General features: G+C 45.9%; 2 protein-coding genes across 2 annotated transcripts in view; one reads left to right on the top strand and one right to left on the bottom strand.

Annotated features, from left to right (window-relative positions):
* ttc23 (tetratricopeptide repeat domain 23) overlaps positions 1-3,343 on the top strand; it is a 17,381-nt gene extending 14,038 nt beyond the window's left edge. Inside the window, exons 11-12 of the mRNA XM_064313777.1 lie at positions 1,494-1,576; positions 2,138-3,343. Of these exons, the coding sequence (XP_064169847.1) occupies positions 1,494-1,576; positions 2,138-2,261 (207 nt within the window). The 3' untranslated portion in view covers positions 2,262-3,343. The remainder of the gene's footprint in view (positions 1-1,493; positions 1,577-2,137) is intronic.
* On the bottom strand, positions 2,657-17,441 carry synm (synemin, intermediate filament protein). The gene is made up of 4 exons (XM_064312625.1): positions 16,480-17,441; positions 11,652-11,776; positions 8,510-8,586; positions 2,657-7,816 (listed from the first exon to the last, which is right to left on the bottom strand). Exons 1-4 carry the CDS (start codon positions 17,296-17,298, stop codon positions 4,665-4,667), a joined length of 4,173 nt encoding a protein of 1,390 aa, XP_064168695.1. The 5' UTR covers positions 17,299-17,441; the 3' UTR covers positions 2,657-4,664.

The raw sequence follows: 17,441 nt of genomic DNA, 5'->3' as shown, positions 1-17,441 counted from the left end.
AGCAAGTAGAACTCAAGAAAGGAAAAGAGAACCAACCATATGTCTTTGGAAGACTGTACTTTCAAAATAAGGTATACAAACTCTTAAAGTTTGTGTGAAATACAAGCCACAAAAATGTAAAACAAGGGAAACGATGCTAGCACCAACATGTTTCGTCCATAGAGTTCTTCAGGCTGAGAAGGTAAACAGGCTTCCGTTATGTCACCCCTGGCAGAGAGCGAGGAAGATGAGGATCGCCACACTTTCCTAAGCCCCGTTATCTATTCTCAGTGTTCGTGGAAAAGCCTGTCGTACCTCCGGGATGTCGTCACTGCCGGAAAAGCCTGGTCAGCGTGCTGTAACGTCCGACCATTGTTTGAGTGCAGGTGACCGGTACTGAAGGGGTTATGTCAACGGTGACCTAGCATGAGTGCGTGCCTGTTTGGGGAATTATTCTCCACTTGTTTTTGGGGAAAAAAGGTATTGGTCACTGCAGGGAGTGTTATGAAATTAAACATTTACGATGTGTATTACAAACTACCCCTGACCAGCATTCACTGGGGAGAAAGACTGGTTTGTTTTGGCGACTGTAGACTTCATATTACAGAATGGAAATGGACCTTTCCTGTTTTTGCAAAAGGAACCAACCCAAGGTGGGTTTTTACATGGCTGAAGAATTGTGCTATTGAGCAAATCCAGGTTATTGGAACAAAATACTGGGGAGGATTCTGAAACTGGATTTTCCACCAGTGCAAATGATCCTAAACGAAAGGAGCTAAATGAAATGAATAAAAAGTGGTATAATTGTAGCTGCAGATTTACAGGGAGGTTCTTTTGCAAATGGCAATTGGCTTTTCCATCAAGCTCCTGTTAGGATTAATGAATGAGTCACTTTGCTTCCCTGAAAGCAACCATAGATGCCCAGATTGTTCCAGCATTGGCCTGCTGAGGGCGGGGGGAGTGTGGCCAAGCTGGACAGCAGGTTGCTGTGGGACGAGGGGGTTTATTTGTGGACGTGAATTCCCCGCTGGGGGAGGTGCGGACTTGTTTTGATGCTCATATGCCAAAGGGCTTGTGTGCTCTCCGTTTCCTGTCTGTAAACCAAACCTACTCCTGAGGGCCTCACACTGGCACGGTCGGGACTCTGCCCCTTCCTCACTCTCCCGTCCTATCAGAGCAGAGGGAGTCGTTGGTTCTTACCTCATTCCTCTTGATATCCCGTCCACGGTGGTGGGGCCCAGCCTCGTGGTCGTCTTGATCCCAGTCAGAACCCTGTGGCCCACAGTGCCCCATGATAGGGCCCCATGATAGGGCCCCAGGATGGTGCCCCAGAGCCATAGACCGACCACCTTCAGATGTTTAAGGCCACCAAAATGGCGGTTGACCGGCTGACCAGGCCTCAGGGGGGACAAGGAAATCGCGTCCGATACCCTTTCAAACCCAGGAGTGTGGAATCCTATGGTTCATGACACTGTTTTTGTGCCTCCCCCCCCTTCACCCTCATATACCCACAGTGCCTTGAGATTCAGAAGCTGCTCCTGGGGCCCCAGCACAAGAAGACGAGGGCCACACAGCGAACTGTGGACATGCTGTCAGAGTAAGTCCCCCGGACCCTGCTAGCACTAACTGCTAACCGCTCCCAGCTTTATAAAAGTGATCGTTTACAGTACTGTGCCCCCCTTCATAAAAAACATCACCTGCCACGTCTGCCTTCACAAAAAAAGATCTGCCACGCCCCCTTCATAAAAATGATGATCTGCCACACCCCACCTCACAAAATATACTCAGGTTTCTTCAACCGTTCAGAAACTGTTGCCTCCATTGGTGTGTCCCCACCTTTTGATTTCACATCTTTGCAAGCATTAGTTTTTTGTCTAGCGTTACTTTTTCCAAAAATAACTAGACCAAGCTTTTTGTCAGATTTAACAACCACTGAAATTGTGAGTCGTTTCATTTAACCAACTAAAATGAATTTAGTCAACATTTCAATGGGGACACCAACATCAGATTAGTGAGGCAACATTGTCATGCAGTAAATATACTAACAAGAAGATAAGCCTTCAGTGTAAAGGTCATCTGCGAGGTGGGGGCTGTGGTGGGCGGCTGAACGTGCAGTATGGAGCTGAGCAGCACACTTAACACACATTTCTCCTTCCAGGGCCCCAGAGGTTGCTGGGAGGCAGCGGAAAGCAGGCAGTCTGAACACTAGACCTCCTTTCTGTGCAGTCGTACCATCCCACAATGCACCAGGAGGCACAAATGTAGCTTCATTTGACTCTTAATAGGCGCACAAAGCCTCAGTGCCAGGCTCTAAATTAAAAATGGAGGCGTCCAAAGACTCGTGAGGTGTTGCCTTTTCCCCTTTTTTTTTTGTCACCAGAGCGAAGAGGACTGAGTGTGGACTTTTTTCAAAGCGGAGGACATTTCCCTTTGTTCACAGTCCCATTTGCTGAAAACTTAACTTCACGGAGGCTTTTGTTGGGCCTGTTGCCACAGAAACCCGTGTTGCTTCTCTGAATGGGAGTCGCTGAGGGTGGCTAGCCTCCCCTGCAGCTGCGCACACTAAAATGCCCTCGCACAGATAGGCCTGGAACGCACTGCTGTGTCGCTGTGAGGAACAGATGGCCCGTTATTTTTCAAAAGCAACGTGTTCAAAAAAAGACAATGACTCAAGAGATGCCCTGAAATATCTGTTTAATAGATTTTCTGCTGCGTTTACCAGTTTCAAGATAATTGGTAAAAGTACAAAGATGCCAAATTGTTATTTTTTTTCCTTCAATAAGCCCTCAATAATAATCATTTAAAAAACGGAGAACATATTTTCCTCCTTTTTAAAAGTTCCCAATCAATACAATTCTCAGTGACTCATTTACGTGAAAAAAGATCCCCATTGAAACTGTTCAACCAAAGTGTTCTCGTGCCATAGCCAGTCATGCGGTTAAGTGTGTGGCAGACATTCACCTTGTGCTGAGCATGCAGTAAAACCCGTACTCACACAAGCCCAGAGGTTCTGTATCAACATTCCACTTTTAACAACTTACTCTTTCTAAAATCCGATTAAATATAATAGAAAAGTGCATCAGGGTAAAACGTCAAAGTCAGGTTTGGGGAAAAAAGATGCCACTTTCATGCTGCTTTGCTATACTGAAGCAGATGTATGATGCAAACTAAGACAAACTACATTCAATGCCGACATAACTTGTGTGGTTGTAATATTTACAACACGGCGCTAGTTGTTGAAATGATTTCCCCTTTTTTAAATCAGGAGAACATTGCATTTGGAAAATGTTTTCATTCTAAATGTGTGCAATAATGGTCATTTAAGCATGCCAAATAAAGGAGAAGCTGCACTCATCTTCATTAACGGTCTTCAGTGTTTCGATTTACCTCTTGATTAAGTGGCGGGCATAGACCAGACGGATTAAGGCGATTTGCTGAAGCCGATTCTGCTTTTGCTGTAGAAGCCTGACTGAGCCGACGACAGCTCTTAAAATAACCACGGCTGCCGGGGGGCTTCACCTGATCCAAGGTCGACGGCAACGCAAGATTACAGAAAACCAAGCGCTCAAGAACACAGCGGGGATATTCACTCCTCCCAGACACTTCACACACACACTTCACACTTCCCAGTCACAGAAACAACAACAACAACAACAAAAAACGTGTCAAATACTAATACATTTCCCTCAAAGTTAAAAAAAAAGCTAAATGGGGGCGTGATATAGTCGCTAGTGTGAGCGACAAACTAGAAAAGGTCGCGCTGAATACGTGCTGGGCTCTTCCATTCCACAGCACTGAGACGTGGTGCGGTGGAAGAACGTGCCGGAGAATGTGCACGTGTACGCACCTTTTCTTACTTATCGTTCTCCGTCTTCGGGTTCTCTATTAGAACTCCCACGACCGCGTGATGTCATTTAACGATTAGAAGATCGCAGCCGAAGGAAAAGGAAAGAAACTAACCATGTTTCAGTTTCACATTCGATGCTGCTACTCATAATTTAAAACTATTGCGTTAGATATTTTAGGAAGACATTTTGAAGTGCGCAAAACAAATATGAAACATGGAGACGTTCAACAAAACGAACAAATGTTAATCTATTAATGCTGGTACAAATGGCAATATGTATATGAGTAACAAACTAAATTCTGCATATAGTTAAAGTACTGAATAATTAATGTCAACCGTGTAAGACTAGCATACACAAAGCTTTGTATTAGAAAGTAGTTATGAGAGTAACTTCTTTACCTTTTTTTTTTTTTTTAATTTCTTTTGGTAGTTTTTTTTTACCAGTACAGTGACAGACTAAGGCTTAGTAGTAACTCTAAATGAAGTACAAAAATATATATTTAAGAACAAGAGAAAAGAAAATATCTTGCAGGAAGAAAAGAAAGACTTCTCTAAAACTTTGCACAGCAGAACGTAGCGAATTCAATTACAGCTTATAGAAATTTGCAAAGGAAAACAACACATTTTATTGCAGAATGCTGGCTATTTTTTTCTTTTGACTTATTACTCATATCACATGTGATATTACCACATTCACTGTCCATAACTAAACTAAACCATTCTTTGCTGGACAACTTCTGGAAGATTAACCATAATTAAAATAAAATAACTAAACATATGGAGTTTTACTTCATTGTTTGGGGGACATTGAAGCAATGTATTTTATTTAAAGTTTTACCTAATTATCCTCAGTACTGTCCAAATAGACTGTGGCGATTTTCTTCTCCTGGCTGACCTTCAGCTGGGGGTCAACAAACTGGGTCTGCAGCACCTGGCCATATTCCACCTGCTGTTTCGTGAGGTCATCCCACTTCCTGGCCTCCCCCTCGTGGCCATGACTGTAGGTGGGCTCATCGCCCTGGTCATAGCTCACAGTCGTTTTCCGCACGTAGGTGTACACGCCCTCTCCGCCACTGGGTCCCCCTGCCTCCAGGCTTTGTGAAAAGAAATGCTGGAACTCCTGTGCCCCGCCCTCGGCAGGCAGGGATGTGGCACTGCCAAAGTTCCCGATGTCCATCTGGAACGTGAGAGATCTCTCGGAGGGACCCAGCTTGATGACCCTCTCAGTTTTGTGGATGTCATTTGCAGATTCCTCCCCACATAAGCCTTCCAGACCTGGCCCATCTAGACCCACTGTTGGAGCCATGCTTAGCGGTTCTTCGTCCTGATCCCTGATGATTTTCACTGCGTACTCTCGGACTGTTTTACTGCCAGTGGCATGCTGGAGGCCCGGGTGGGATGATGCCAGCACCCGTTTGTCAGACTCGCTGTCCTCCAGCAAGTCAGAATACTCCAGGTCCCTGAGCTCCGCTGTGATAGTCACTGTTCCATTGTCCGAGACCTCCTGCACTTTCTTCACATCTACAGACAGTTTTTTAGGACCCGCCGGGACATTCTTTGTAGCATGGGACAGCTCACCTTGCAGTGACTCAAAAACATTCCCCTGGAGTTTGTCCAGGTCTCCCCTCAGTTGTTGCTTTGGGTCCATGGAGTCTTCTGTCAGATGGTCCAGCATGGACTCCTGCACTGTGGGAGAGACTTGCACCTCCTCCTCAATGATGCACTCTGGGAAGCGGTCCTTAGCAAAGCCAAGTTCGCTTGTCATGTAGGAGCCCCTGTGCCCCGACTTGTACCCTTTGTCCTCTTCGAACCTGGGATTGATCGGGGGCACCTCTTGATAGTACCTCTCGTCCGACAAGTCATCCAGCACTCCGTAATGTCCATAGGATGAAATGCCACGTTCCTCTTCAGACTCAGAGATACTGTCATCAGGTGTGGAGACAAAGTACTCTGTTTCCTGGGCATGGCTGAAGAAGGGGTCATCATTCTCCCTGTAACCTTCCCTAACCCAGACCGACCCCTCCTTTTGGTACTCAGTGTCCTCGGTTGGGGTGGGCTTACTCACCTCTGTCTTGCCCCCTGGGTGCTTGGCACCATGAGAATCATTGTCCAGCTCTTCAATCTGGAAGAACATGGAGGAGGGCTGGAGGAACGTTGGTGCAGGATTAGCCTCACCCTCCTCATTGCCATGATCTTCAGCTGGTTCCTCAATTATCTCCACATTGACAGACTTGTGTTCGAGGTCACTGCCACCTACATGGTGGCCCAGGCTGAGGAGGTTCTCAATCGCACTCCCTGTCGGGGTTCCCTTGATGTCCTCCAGGGAAACCTTCTTCACCCCCTTGCCGAGGAGCTCCTGCAGAGCAGAGTCATCAGTGATATCCACGTCTTCCTCCACTCTTGATTCCAGGATGATCTGGGTCTTTGTCTTCCCGTCCTCATCCTCGGTTTTCTCGACACGATAGGCCACCTTTGAGTCAGGTGATGGGTTTATGAACTTGGTGTCCAGACCAGCGGGCCTCATCACCTTCTCAATGATCTCTTCCATGTAAATGTAATCCACCATCTTTTCATCACTTGACCCCGCCTCTTCAGGATCATCACTCTGAAGTTCCACCCTCTCTGGGATGTTAGTGGTCCTCACGTCCTCCCAGTCTGGAGTCGTCCATTCCTTCCAAGTGTCCTTTTTTGCATCATTTTCGTCCCTTCCCTCCGTCTTGTCAATCTTGTGTCCTCTCAAACCACGCTTGCTCTCCCCCTTTCCATTCACCACAAAGGTGCTTTCCGTTGAAGTCGTAAACACGGTTGTTTTGCCCTTCATCGGGGCAGGTTCAGGACTGGCCGCAAAGCCTGGCTGACTTTGACTGGCTGAATCCTTCTCCAGGTTATGTAGCGGTTCTTTAGTTCTCACGATTCTCTCTTCTACAATTGTCTTTTGGACAGTAGTGGCAGCTGGTAGTGTTTCGCTTGGGCTTGCCTCCTCAGGAATGTCACTCTGAACTTCCGACCTCTTTGGGAAATTACTAGTCTTCACGTCCTCCCAGTCTGGAGTTATCCATTCCTTCAAATGGACCTTGTTTGCACCCTTTTCTTCCCTGCCCTCTGTCTTGTCAACCTTGGGTCCTCTCAAGTCATGCTTGCTGTCCCCCTTAGCATCCACCGTAGCAGTGCTTTCTGTTGAAGACATTACTATGGTTGTTTCATCCTTCATCGGTGCAGGTTCAGGGCTGGGCCTTGTTGTGAAGCCTTGCTCATGCTGATTGGCTGAATCCTTTGCTGGTTTTTTTAGCACTTCTGTTGTTCTCACGGTTTGCTCTTCCACAATTATTTTTTGGACACTCGTGGTGGCCGGTAGTCTTTCACTTGAGCCTGCCTCCTCAGGGGCGGCAATCTGCACGTCTGACCTCTTTGGGATATTACTGGTCCTCACATTCTCCCGGTCTGGAGTCGTCCATTCTTTCACAGTAACCTTGTTTGCATCCTTTTCTTCTTTGCCCTCTGTCTTGACAGCCTCATGTCCTCTCAAATCATGCTTGCTCTCCCCCTTTCCATTCACCACAAAGGTGCTTTCTGTTGAAGTCGTGACCACGGTTGTTTTGCCCTTCGTCAGCGCAGGTCCAGGACTGGGCCTGGCTGCAAAGCCTGACTGACGTAGACTGGTTGAATCTTTTGCTGGTTTTTGTAGCGGTTCTTTCGTTCTCACACTTCTGTCCTCCACAGTTGTTTTTTGGACATTAGTGGTGGCCTGTGATGGCCTGGTGAAGGAGGGAATGTCTCTCCTGACAGGGGCATTCCGCTGATCCCTAGCATGAGAGCTGATGGGGATGACCCTCGCGGGACTGGTGGACCTCATGTTCGTTGATCCAAACGAGGCCTTGAGGCTTGATGCCAGGTTTGTGTACCGGGCCTCTGGACCGGTGCTGAGCGGGTACTGTTTCTGTACTTCCTGCCTGGTCGTAGTCGACCATGGTTGTGACGGCATCTTAATATCTGGTGAGAGAACATGATCGAATCACAATGTGCATTCTTCCAAACGGGTGTCCTTAATACCAAAATATTTTAGTGCTTCTCTATAACAATTTAGCATGTGCATTGTAATGTATATTACACATCATAATATATATTATATTTATTAGCACCTATAAACTGAATTTGATTGGCCATATTTCTTAATACTTGGAATGCCAACCTGAACACATTCCACAGGCTTTGTATTTATGTAATCTTGTATTCATGCCACAAAACCTTATATGCCTGAGGTAAAAAATGTATCAGATATGAAGACACAAGACACTTAATCCGGTCAGTCTCAGCAGAAGGAGACTTGCAGGATCTCACTGAGGTTCTTAAATTTTAATAAAGCAGATTACAGACCTTCATGTTGAGTTCTCTCAGCAGAAGAGGACATGGATGGTACTTAGGTATGCTTACATTCCACACTCATACTTGGAAGTATTTTTTTCCTCAGAGAGATTCTAATACAAACAGCTTACCAGTACTAGCAGTGGAAACAGAGGCCACTTAAGTCTGTAAGACCAGACATGACACAACTGCTGATGCTCTCTAGACGGTAGGAAGAATAGGCCTCGACAGGCTTAATAGCCTGTCTTCCTAATTAAGACTTCTTAGCTTTTCTTTTAAGCCCATGAAATATCTGTTGTCTGTTAATGTGCCAGACTGTACCTATTCTCCGAGATGCCTCCCTTGCATATTGATCCATTTTCTGAATGGGATCTGTTCTTTCTCCTTCCAGCAGGGCCCTGGGGAGAAATTGCAAAGAGACAAACATATTCAGAGTCAGAGAAAGGAGGGCCAGAGTGGGGCAAAGACATACCTAAGGGGCTTGGTAGTGTTTCCAACAACATTTTACAGCGAGCACCACAAGCTAAAACCCAAATCTGGCAACCTCACACAGTCTTGGCACACCCAAGAACCAAACACAAAGAGTGAGAAACCATCAGCTGATAGTTCCACATAAACTCCTTTGAACAGGGAAGAAGAAAAGCGGAAAAACGGCAACAGCACAGTACAAGTAACAACCAGCATACCACACGCGCATTAACCGGCTCAACCTACCTCTGCGGTGGCTTCAGTCTTTCTGAGGGTCAGTGGTTCGGGGGCCGGGAGCACAAAGGAAAGGGTGTGGGGATACAACGGAGGTAAAACTATGGCTGGACTGTGTCCGCAGACCTGCTGCTAATAGTTCTGTGTTTGTGGAAAGCCCCCTGTGTGTGCTGTGTATGTCCGGAACAACAAACTAAAAATAACAAGAGCAGTGCCCTGCATGTCCCCTGGTGTGGATCACAATGCTGGAATAGGACACAGAGGAATAAACGGCTATGGAGAGGAGCTGTGGGGGAGAGACCACTGGGCGCGTGTTCGCTACGGTGGAGAAAACACCTGCCCAGGACAGGAGTGCTAGCTCTGAGACTCCTAATGCGCAGAGAATACAACTCAAGCAAGTTCTATTAATTATTTAAGGACAGGGAACCATTTTGGACGTGCACTGGGGAGGCATAAATAAAATTTATGTGAATGCACATTCTACCTACATCGAAGATACTCCTGAGTGACAACTCCTGCTCTGTAGTAGCTAAGAATATCCTGATGTATGAGAATACAAAAAGAAAAGAGATGAAAAAACTGTGTATACTCAGCTTAGTTCTGTTGTGATGCTAATTTCCCAACAGCTACACTCTAGCGTGCTTATTTAATGCCAAGTTGTGCATGGACCATTTGCATACATTGGCATCGATCTTTATGGTTTAAGGAATTTGTAAGGATTAATTACCATTTAAGAACTGAGGATGCATGTTACTGTTCTCAAGTCAGTTAGGAGCCGCATACAAGAGGGGAAGGAATTGTGATTTGGATGCACGTTACTGTTCTCAGGTCAGTTAGGAGCCTCATGAAGGAGGCGCTGTGAGTGACAGGATCCCTGTGGAATGCCTAAGCGTTCTCGGCAGACGGGAGGGCAACAGTTGTTGTGTTGCTAGCGGCAGTGTAAAAAGTCACTAAAAATACATTGGGAGAAGAGGGCAGCATTACACAGAGTGATTTGTGGCTCTGCTCATACATCCAAAGGGGCTTCAGAAGCGATGAGTCAAATCAATTAGCCCCCGAAGAAAGTAAAATGAATGTCAGGCTTTATTTGGTGTGCTGTGTGCATGCCTATGGGCAACACTGAAGCACAAAACACCAGTGAAGACAACCAGTCAACAGTCATGGATACATGATATGTTTGTTCTTTCCTTCAAGTCCTCCTTTCTGTAAAGAGGTGTTAAAGAATCTCAGCTGCACAGCCCTTTCAAAAATGTACCTGAGTACAGTATTCATGTAAGGGATTTCAGTTCTGCAATTCGGCAATTAGCAAATAACAGGTAGCGCTATCAGTCAACATTACAGCCACTATGCCTTCTTAAAATAGTACACCACACTTTAATAATGTATGACGGTGCTGCGTGAGTAAATGTGCAGATGTTTATTCTCATGGCGAATGCAGTTCAACAGATGTAGCATGTCGTCCTTGCTCAGGCGGACGCTTGACCACTTGGAGAGAAAATGGCCGCCACTTAGAGCCTTTCTTTGATTAAATCCTTCTTTCTTGCTGTGGATGCAAAGAGAAATCTGTGCTTTATGCTTTAAGGTGCACACTACTGGGTCCAGCAGACGACATGCCGTATAAAACCACGAGCGCCTGTTTAAATATTTCATCAGCGTGAAAAGGATGTGGGCTCTTGGGCTGTTTTATATTTTATATAGTGAGACCACTCACTCGCACAGTAAGCCACACTTATGTTTTACGGGGCCGACTACAACATTAAAACGATTAAAACCCCCAAATTAAAAGTATTGTTCTTCGGTGGATACTCCCTTATGATCCCGGGAGTGCAGTAACTCTTTGGAATTTGTATGGTAGCAAAGCACGCTGCCTCCAGTGCCACGGAGAGTTTACATCAGTACTTCATTATGAACTTGTTTTGCTAAAAACAAACAGGCGCAGTCAGTATTGCCCATGCTATTATTACCACCATCGCTCAGAGTATTTTTATAAACGAGCCCCTTCGCAGATCGCCGCATTGAGACTTAAAGGGCGGGGCCGAAGAGAGCCATAAACCAGCAAACAAACACGGTCTCTAAGACAGGCGTCCTATTTCATGCCCTGCTGGTCGCTCTCCAGGTTTAATCAGGGCTCTGGATTCAATCAACATTTGTCAAGAACTCTGACTCGCAAGTAAATACAAGTTTTTTTTCTCTCTGCAAACACAGTTTGTGAATTGAGTATTCCCCTAAATTGAAGAAAAAATGTGTTTTGCAAGTCAAGGCTACACGGTGATTGAACCCAGGCCTGGGTCTCGGTGAGGTTGAAGTATGATCTGCATTAAATGTTTTTGCTTCCTGGGCACCATCTTTCCTCCCTGGAATACAAGCAGTGATACTAGATCTCGGCTTTGGCAACCCCCCCCCACCCCCCCAACAAGGGTGGAGCTAGCATACTGACCCAATAAACTGAACCAATCATTGCTTTCCCTGGTAGCTGGGTTCATTTTCATTGGCTCATGCAAGCCTGCACAATCTGCCTTTCCATGATGAGGTAGAGTAAAAGCCCCACTCTACCTTCACAGACCGGAGGAATGTGCTTATGTCAAACCCACAATGTCCAATCGTACTGTGAAAATGTTTAATGTAAAATATGTAACCTGTAAAAGGTGAAAAAAGCATGATATGTATAAAGTGTATGACCCTGGTTGTGTGTCTGCAATTCAAACGAGGAAAGGCGGGTTCTGAGCTATGATGTCAGAGGGTGGAGTGCTGTGCTCCCTACCTGTAAGTGGCCACCTCCAGGCCGAGGCCCATCTTCACCTGCATGAGCTGCTGGTACTCCTTCAGCTTCTCAGCGATGGTGTGGGCCAGCAGCTCGCGCTCGTCCTCCAGCTCCCCGATGATGGCCTGCGAGGAGAGGGGCGTGGTCAGCACACGCTATCCCTGTCCAACCGCCTGCTGCATCCTCTCTGTACTGTACAGGTACTGACTGAGACTCCGCCCCTCTACTACACAGGTACTGACAGAGAGACTCCGCCCCTACACTGTGGAGGTCCTGAACTATATAGGTTATCGTCTTGGCAAAAGGCCTACCTGGCAAATTTTATGACAATACAAAAGTATAAATATGACAATAATAATTCCTAATGTCAATTTATATTTTTTCAACAAACTGACAACTAATGAAAAACAACCCATTCCTAACTAATCCAGAGTAATCTAGCTAATCTAGAGTATGCACAAGACACATGTATCAGCGATCCAAACATACAGGTATTATCTTAATAACCAGGACGATTCATAAAAATACATCTTTATAAAAAGCTAAAATAATTCCAGGTAAATAGAGATATCAATAAAGTTACTGGCTTCAGCTCCCCAATTTGTAGCTCGCTGGCCTCCAGATTCTTGGATCTTAATCACAGACTTCACTAGCAGACAGTGAGCTACAACTTGGGGCCTTTATGTGCTAATTATGATCATGCTCTTCATTATTTTGCATAATTAATGTGCCACAGCAATTTAAATAATGATTATCAGCATCATGGCAACAGCTGTTGAGTGGATCTCTTGATATATTTATCTTAAAGCAAAATACATTTATTGTGGTGAACAGAAGTAACTCATTTTAAGATACAACCTATGTGCAATCACTCTTTCATAATGAAAATGTCTGGACATGTAGTCTGCTTCTTTAATCCAGAATAAAGTCTTTTCATTTAATTTTGATTTAATATGAAGTTCAAAAGGGGGACTGTAATACTCCATAGGAACTCTAATTATTAAACTTCAATTACAAAAAGAAAGGAAACAATTGCTAATGGGTGATCCTTACATTGTCATAATTTTTCATTATGATAAACAATGTAAAATATGATCAGCACCTATCAGTTTAAAGTCCTCAGTCTTCTTTCATGTCATGGCTCTTACTACCAGTCCGTAACTGTTCGTAAATGTAGCCAATCAGCAGAGTGTGTTTAGTATTCCAGTGAGTGGAGTGGTTCATAATTTACCCGTAGTAGGCAGAAGCTGAAACAGTGATGTCTTCTAGTTAGTGTTCAGATCTAGTGTCTGTCCTATACTTCCAGCCCTAACCCCCTGTTTCACATTCAGGCTTTCAGGTGGGGGTGGGAGACGTGAGGAGTCCTGAAGCCTGATAAGGGGTGGAGCTACAGCTAGTGGGCTCAAGGAAAACCAATTAAAAGACTTTGCTCTCTATGGAAAAACACTGCGATTGGCTCAGATCCGTCAGTCACTGATAACGTGATGGCTTCAGGTCAGTGAAGCTTCAAACTCCCAGAATAGGGCATAAAGAAGTGTGTGTGTGTTTGTGTGTGTGTGGTGGCTTTATTTAAAGTGATAAAGTGGCTTTATTTGTTTAAGGGAGGGGTCGGATGATCCCTCAAAAAGTAAAGGAGAGGAAAACCTCTAAGGTCAGTTCCAAATAAGTGAGACAATGAGTATCCATTACATTACATTTCCTGGTGAGCACAACTGAGGAAGCTGAAAAGCTTTATCTAAAGTGCATCTGATTCCATTGACTTGATTCCGTCTTGCACTGTTATGCCAGAGTGGGGCCCTTGAATACTCACTCTTAACGCCTCTAATGGAAGTTCATTGGAAGTGTATGTGTAATAATGGGAGAGGCTTTATGAATACCACAACTGGTGGAGTTATGCTGACAGTCTCCGAGGTGTACGAACCGATCAAAAAACATTGCTCTCTATAGCAAATCACGGTGATTGGTTATAGCCAGTCACAGTCCTGACAGCTGATGATGGCTTCTTCCATCTGCTTTCAGAGTAATAAAACCTGCTGGTTCACGAGGTTCAATGACTAACCCATCATGAGACAGGTGGGGAGGGACCTGTGCTCCTAAAATGGTGGACGGTTTGTGACAGCATTTTCGAGCTGTACGCTATGGAAATTATCCATGTGATCCAGGCAGGAACCAGCACCCCCTGCTGTCACATGATCAGGGCATACGATGCAATCACAGTATCCTTTCCAAAGGAGGGATCAAACTCTTTACACTGAGAACTGCCCCAAAGCAAACTGCAATAGACTTATTTTACTATGATTTTCCATTTGGGCTCATGGTGAAATGACAGTCCACACTATATACCTATTCTTTAATGTGAAAATCAATTGACCTTTGGCACAGAGTCGTGAGGGCGTATTATTTCTGTGTACTATTTCTATCAAACAGCTGCCCTCCCCTGTATGAAACTCCTGAACATCTCAACTCACACATTTTTCCCATTCCTCATTTTAAGAAGGAGGGAGATAAAAACTCTGACAGCCTGAGCTGTCTGACTGTGGATGATCCCTCTGTGCACACCGGTAAACAGAAGGCAAACTACAGTGATGGCAGAGCTGAGGAGTTGTTTTATAGTGGGCTGGAGGGTGCAGCATCATACTAAGCCAATTACAGTTCTTTGCCATAGAGGGAAAAGGATTTTGATTGGTTCGTATTACAGCAGTCTGCAGTCAATGGCAGAGTGGAGCACCACCCATCACAGAGCTCACAAGGCCTGAATGTCGCGTCACCAGTTACTACCTCAGGACGCCTGTGTGTGGCGAGGCCCACGATCGACGCTCCCTACTCCCACCAGACGCTTTGTCGGTAATAACCGTTCACCGGCTCGATGACCCAGGTAATGAGCTGTACGAGGGTCAGTCTGCAAGGCCTCGAGGGACTTCTGAGCTCTAATCCCATTTCTGCCAGCGCAGGCTCGTTTCTCCTGGGATGAATGTGTGTGAAACCTGCAGGCCTGCAGGGCAGCCCGATCCTGTAGCAGGACCACGTAGGGACTCGCCTCCAGCAGGTCAGGAGGATTTACGGGGCAGCGGGTAAATTGGTTTAGGAGCCCGCTAATACCGTAACTATAGGCCGCAGGGCTGCCAGGGGCTCTGATTCACCGAATTCAGTCACCGAGGGGAAACACTGAATTTGCACCCCACGGGCGTTCTTCCCTCGCTGAGAAAAAGAGAGGGAAAAATTCCGAAAGGTTTTGCAGGGGGGAGAAGGCTTTCCGTTGCGCTACACTTCCAAACGACGCAGTTTTACCCTTCAGATGGAAGAGAGCAGGGCAGCTGCTTGAACAGCACTTCTCCCCGTTTAATGGGCGGGGGCTGCCGTGGTGCAAATCGCTCGAGCGGCTGCGCGGAACTGCATGACAGGCCATAAAGAGTCATCCGCGCTCACGGTTAGCACGTGCTAACGAAGGCAGGGAGAGGCTAAACCGCCTCAGAGGCAGGTACTCATCGTATCTCCCCCAGGCGTTGTCAAGGGCAGCTGTCGTTTGATGTAGTCCCCTTGCAGCTGTGCACACAGACCCCCCCCCCCACCTGCCCCCGCCACCCCCAATCACCACCACCAACACCACTACCGAATTTCAAAAGCCGTGCTGTAGAGCACCTCTGTTGAAACCCTAGTAGGTATCTGTGCCCGTCTCCTGTATCAGCAACCTCCTGTGGCTGCCAGACTATGCTAGCTTACTAAATATGTCCCCTGGTTAAAGGTAGGAGGGCAGTCAGCTTTAAATCTAGTACAGCAGTGATCTGTAGGCTCCTTAACTTATGTCCCCAAATGAAGGTTACAATTATTGTGCCTGATCATTTTCACAATGTTAAAACCTCACTGGACATCTGGATCTCACACAGATAATGCAGCCTGGTGATGAATGCAGAAAGATACTGTATTCAGTGGGTCAGAAGTCTGTTTTTTTTGTCCAAAGAGCCCCACCCACTGACTGAAAAGGGGCCTGCACATGCAACGTGCTTCTTCACCTCGATTTACATAGGGCATACAGTGGCACACCGCGTTCTAGGGTTGCATTTCATCAAGACAGAGCCTAGTGCCAAAGAATGAACGATGTGAAGCTATTTCATGGCACATAATGATACAGTATTTTCAGGAACTTTAATACGTGATGGTGGATTTAGAATCATGCATGGTTACGTGCATGCACAGGTGCGCTCTGTGTATACGATACAGCATGTGATAGTCATCTAAACCTAATATTATTGTGTTACTGTCACTGAAATGATTAAACATACAGCAGGTGGCATCACTTATCTAATGTTAGTTTACTGTCAGCACCCAGTTCATTCACACTGCTAAATGTGAGGGACTGGGAGTATATTTTGGTAACAAAGAGTGATATATGTGTGTTTTCAATGAAAGGTGCAGTGCGTTCACCACCCCAGTGACATGGTTTGAACCCATGCAGTCCCCATATTGCAGTTTAATCAGGAAGTTTAAATGTGGCCAGTATGTACGTGCGTCGTTTGTGAGTGCAGGCCTATTTTCAGTCAGTGGGTGTGGCACTTCGGACAAAAGAGGCAGGCTTCTGTAGGTACAGGGGGAAAGATGGAGAAAATGTATACCGTACCAAATACCGTATTTCCACGTAATTAAAAAAGCCGATTGGAAAACAAGCAATTTAAATGGTCGACAAAGACAAACCAGAAGCTGTGTCTAATGCCATAATGCTATAAGAACGTATTCTGTGCGTCTTTTTTTAATTTTTTTTTAAAACTCCAGCGTAACATAAAATGCACAAGTTTTATTCGCTTTGACACTGTGACGTAGATGGTGAACTCACCTGATAACGGTCTGCCTCCAGATGAAATTGATCCTGCAATTGTATGAGTTGATCCTCAAGGTGCAACTGTAAGTTGTTTTGTTTGTGAGCCTCCGCGTGGAGTTTCTTGAGCTCGGAAGCGTACTGTGTCTTTTCACGTTGCAGATCTTCCAGGTTTGCCTGGTCAGCTTTGATTGAGTCTTCCAAGACCTCGATCCTGCGGCAATAAAGCTCGAAATTCTCATTCAAACTTTCGGACATCATGTGCCCGTACGCCTCGATTTCTTCCATGGTTACGGCGGGGTGTCCCTGGTAATTTTGAGTGATAACAATGGGCAGTGCTCGCGAATACACCTCGTCGCGGAGGTGGGAGATGTCTTGTCTGTGGGCATCTTGCAGGCACATGTACTCGTTCTCGAGTTGGAGCAAGTGCTCTTCCAGGGCGGCGTTCTTCTTGAGCGCTTGCTGTAGCTGTATCTCGCAGCCTTTCCGCTCGCCTTCGATGTCCCTGCTGATCACAGTCTCCTCGCAACACAGCGCCTGTATCGCCTGTAGTTCTCGTCCGAGCTTCTCTCGATCCATCTCTGCTTTGTACTTTTCTAAAGTCAGTTGATTCACCACCCTCCTGAGTTCCCTCAATTCGGGCAGATATTGTTTTTCCCATTGCACCGTCTTGTCCTGCCTGATGGTGTTTATCTCCTTCATAAGCAGGGCGTTATCCTGCTCTAGCTCCTTCACTCTGGACAGGTATTGCCTTAGCCTCGTGTTCAGATCCTGGAGCTGAATCTGTTCATTCTCAAATGTTCTCCTAAACTGTAACATTTTTGTTTGTTTCTGCATAATGCATACAAATAGCGTGGCTTTTAAATTATTATGGACTCACTCCTCTGTGTAAGTAGAACAAATATAAACTGAGGCGACGCGAGATGGAGCATCCGCCTGCGGAGTCGCGGTGTGACCTAAGTGTGATGAGATTGTGTGCA

The sequence above is a fragment of the Anguilla rostrata genome, chromosome 16 (genome assembly GCF_018555375.3).
Source record: "Anguilla rostrata isolate EN2019 chromosome 16, ASM1855537v3, whole genome shotgun sequence".
Lineage (NCBI taxonomy): Eukaryota > Metazoa > Chordata > Actinopteri > Anguilliformes > Anguillidae > Anguilla > Anguilla rostrata.
The sequence above is the reverse complement of the archived record's forward strand: the minus strand, read 5'-3'. Positions and strand labels throughout refer to the sequence as shown.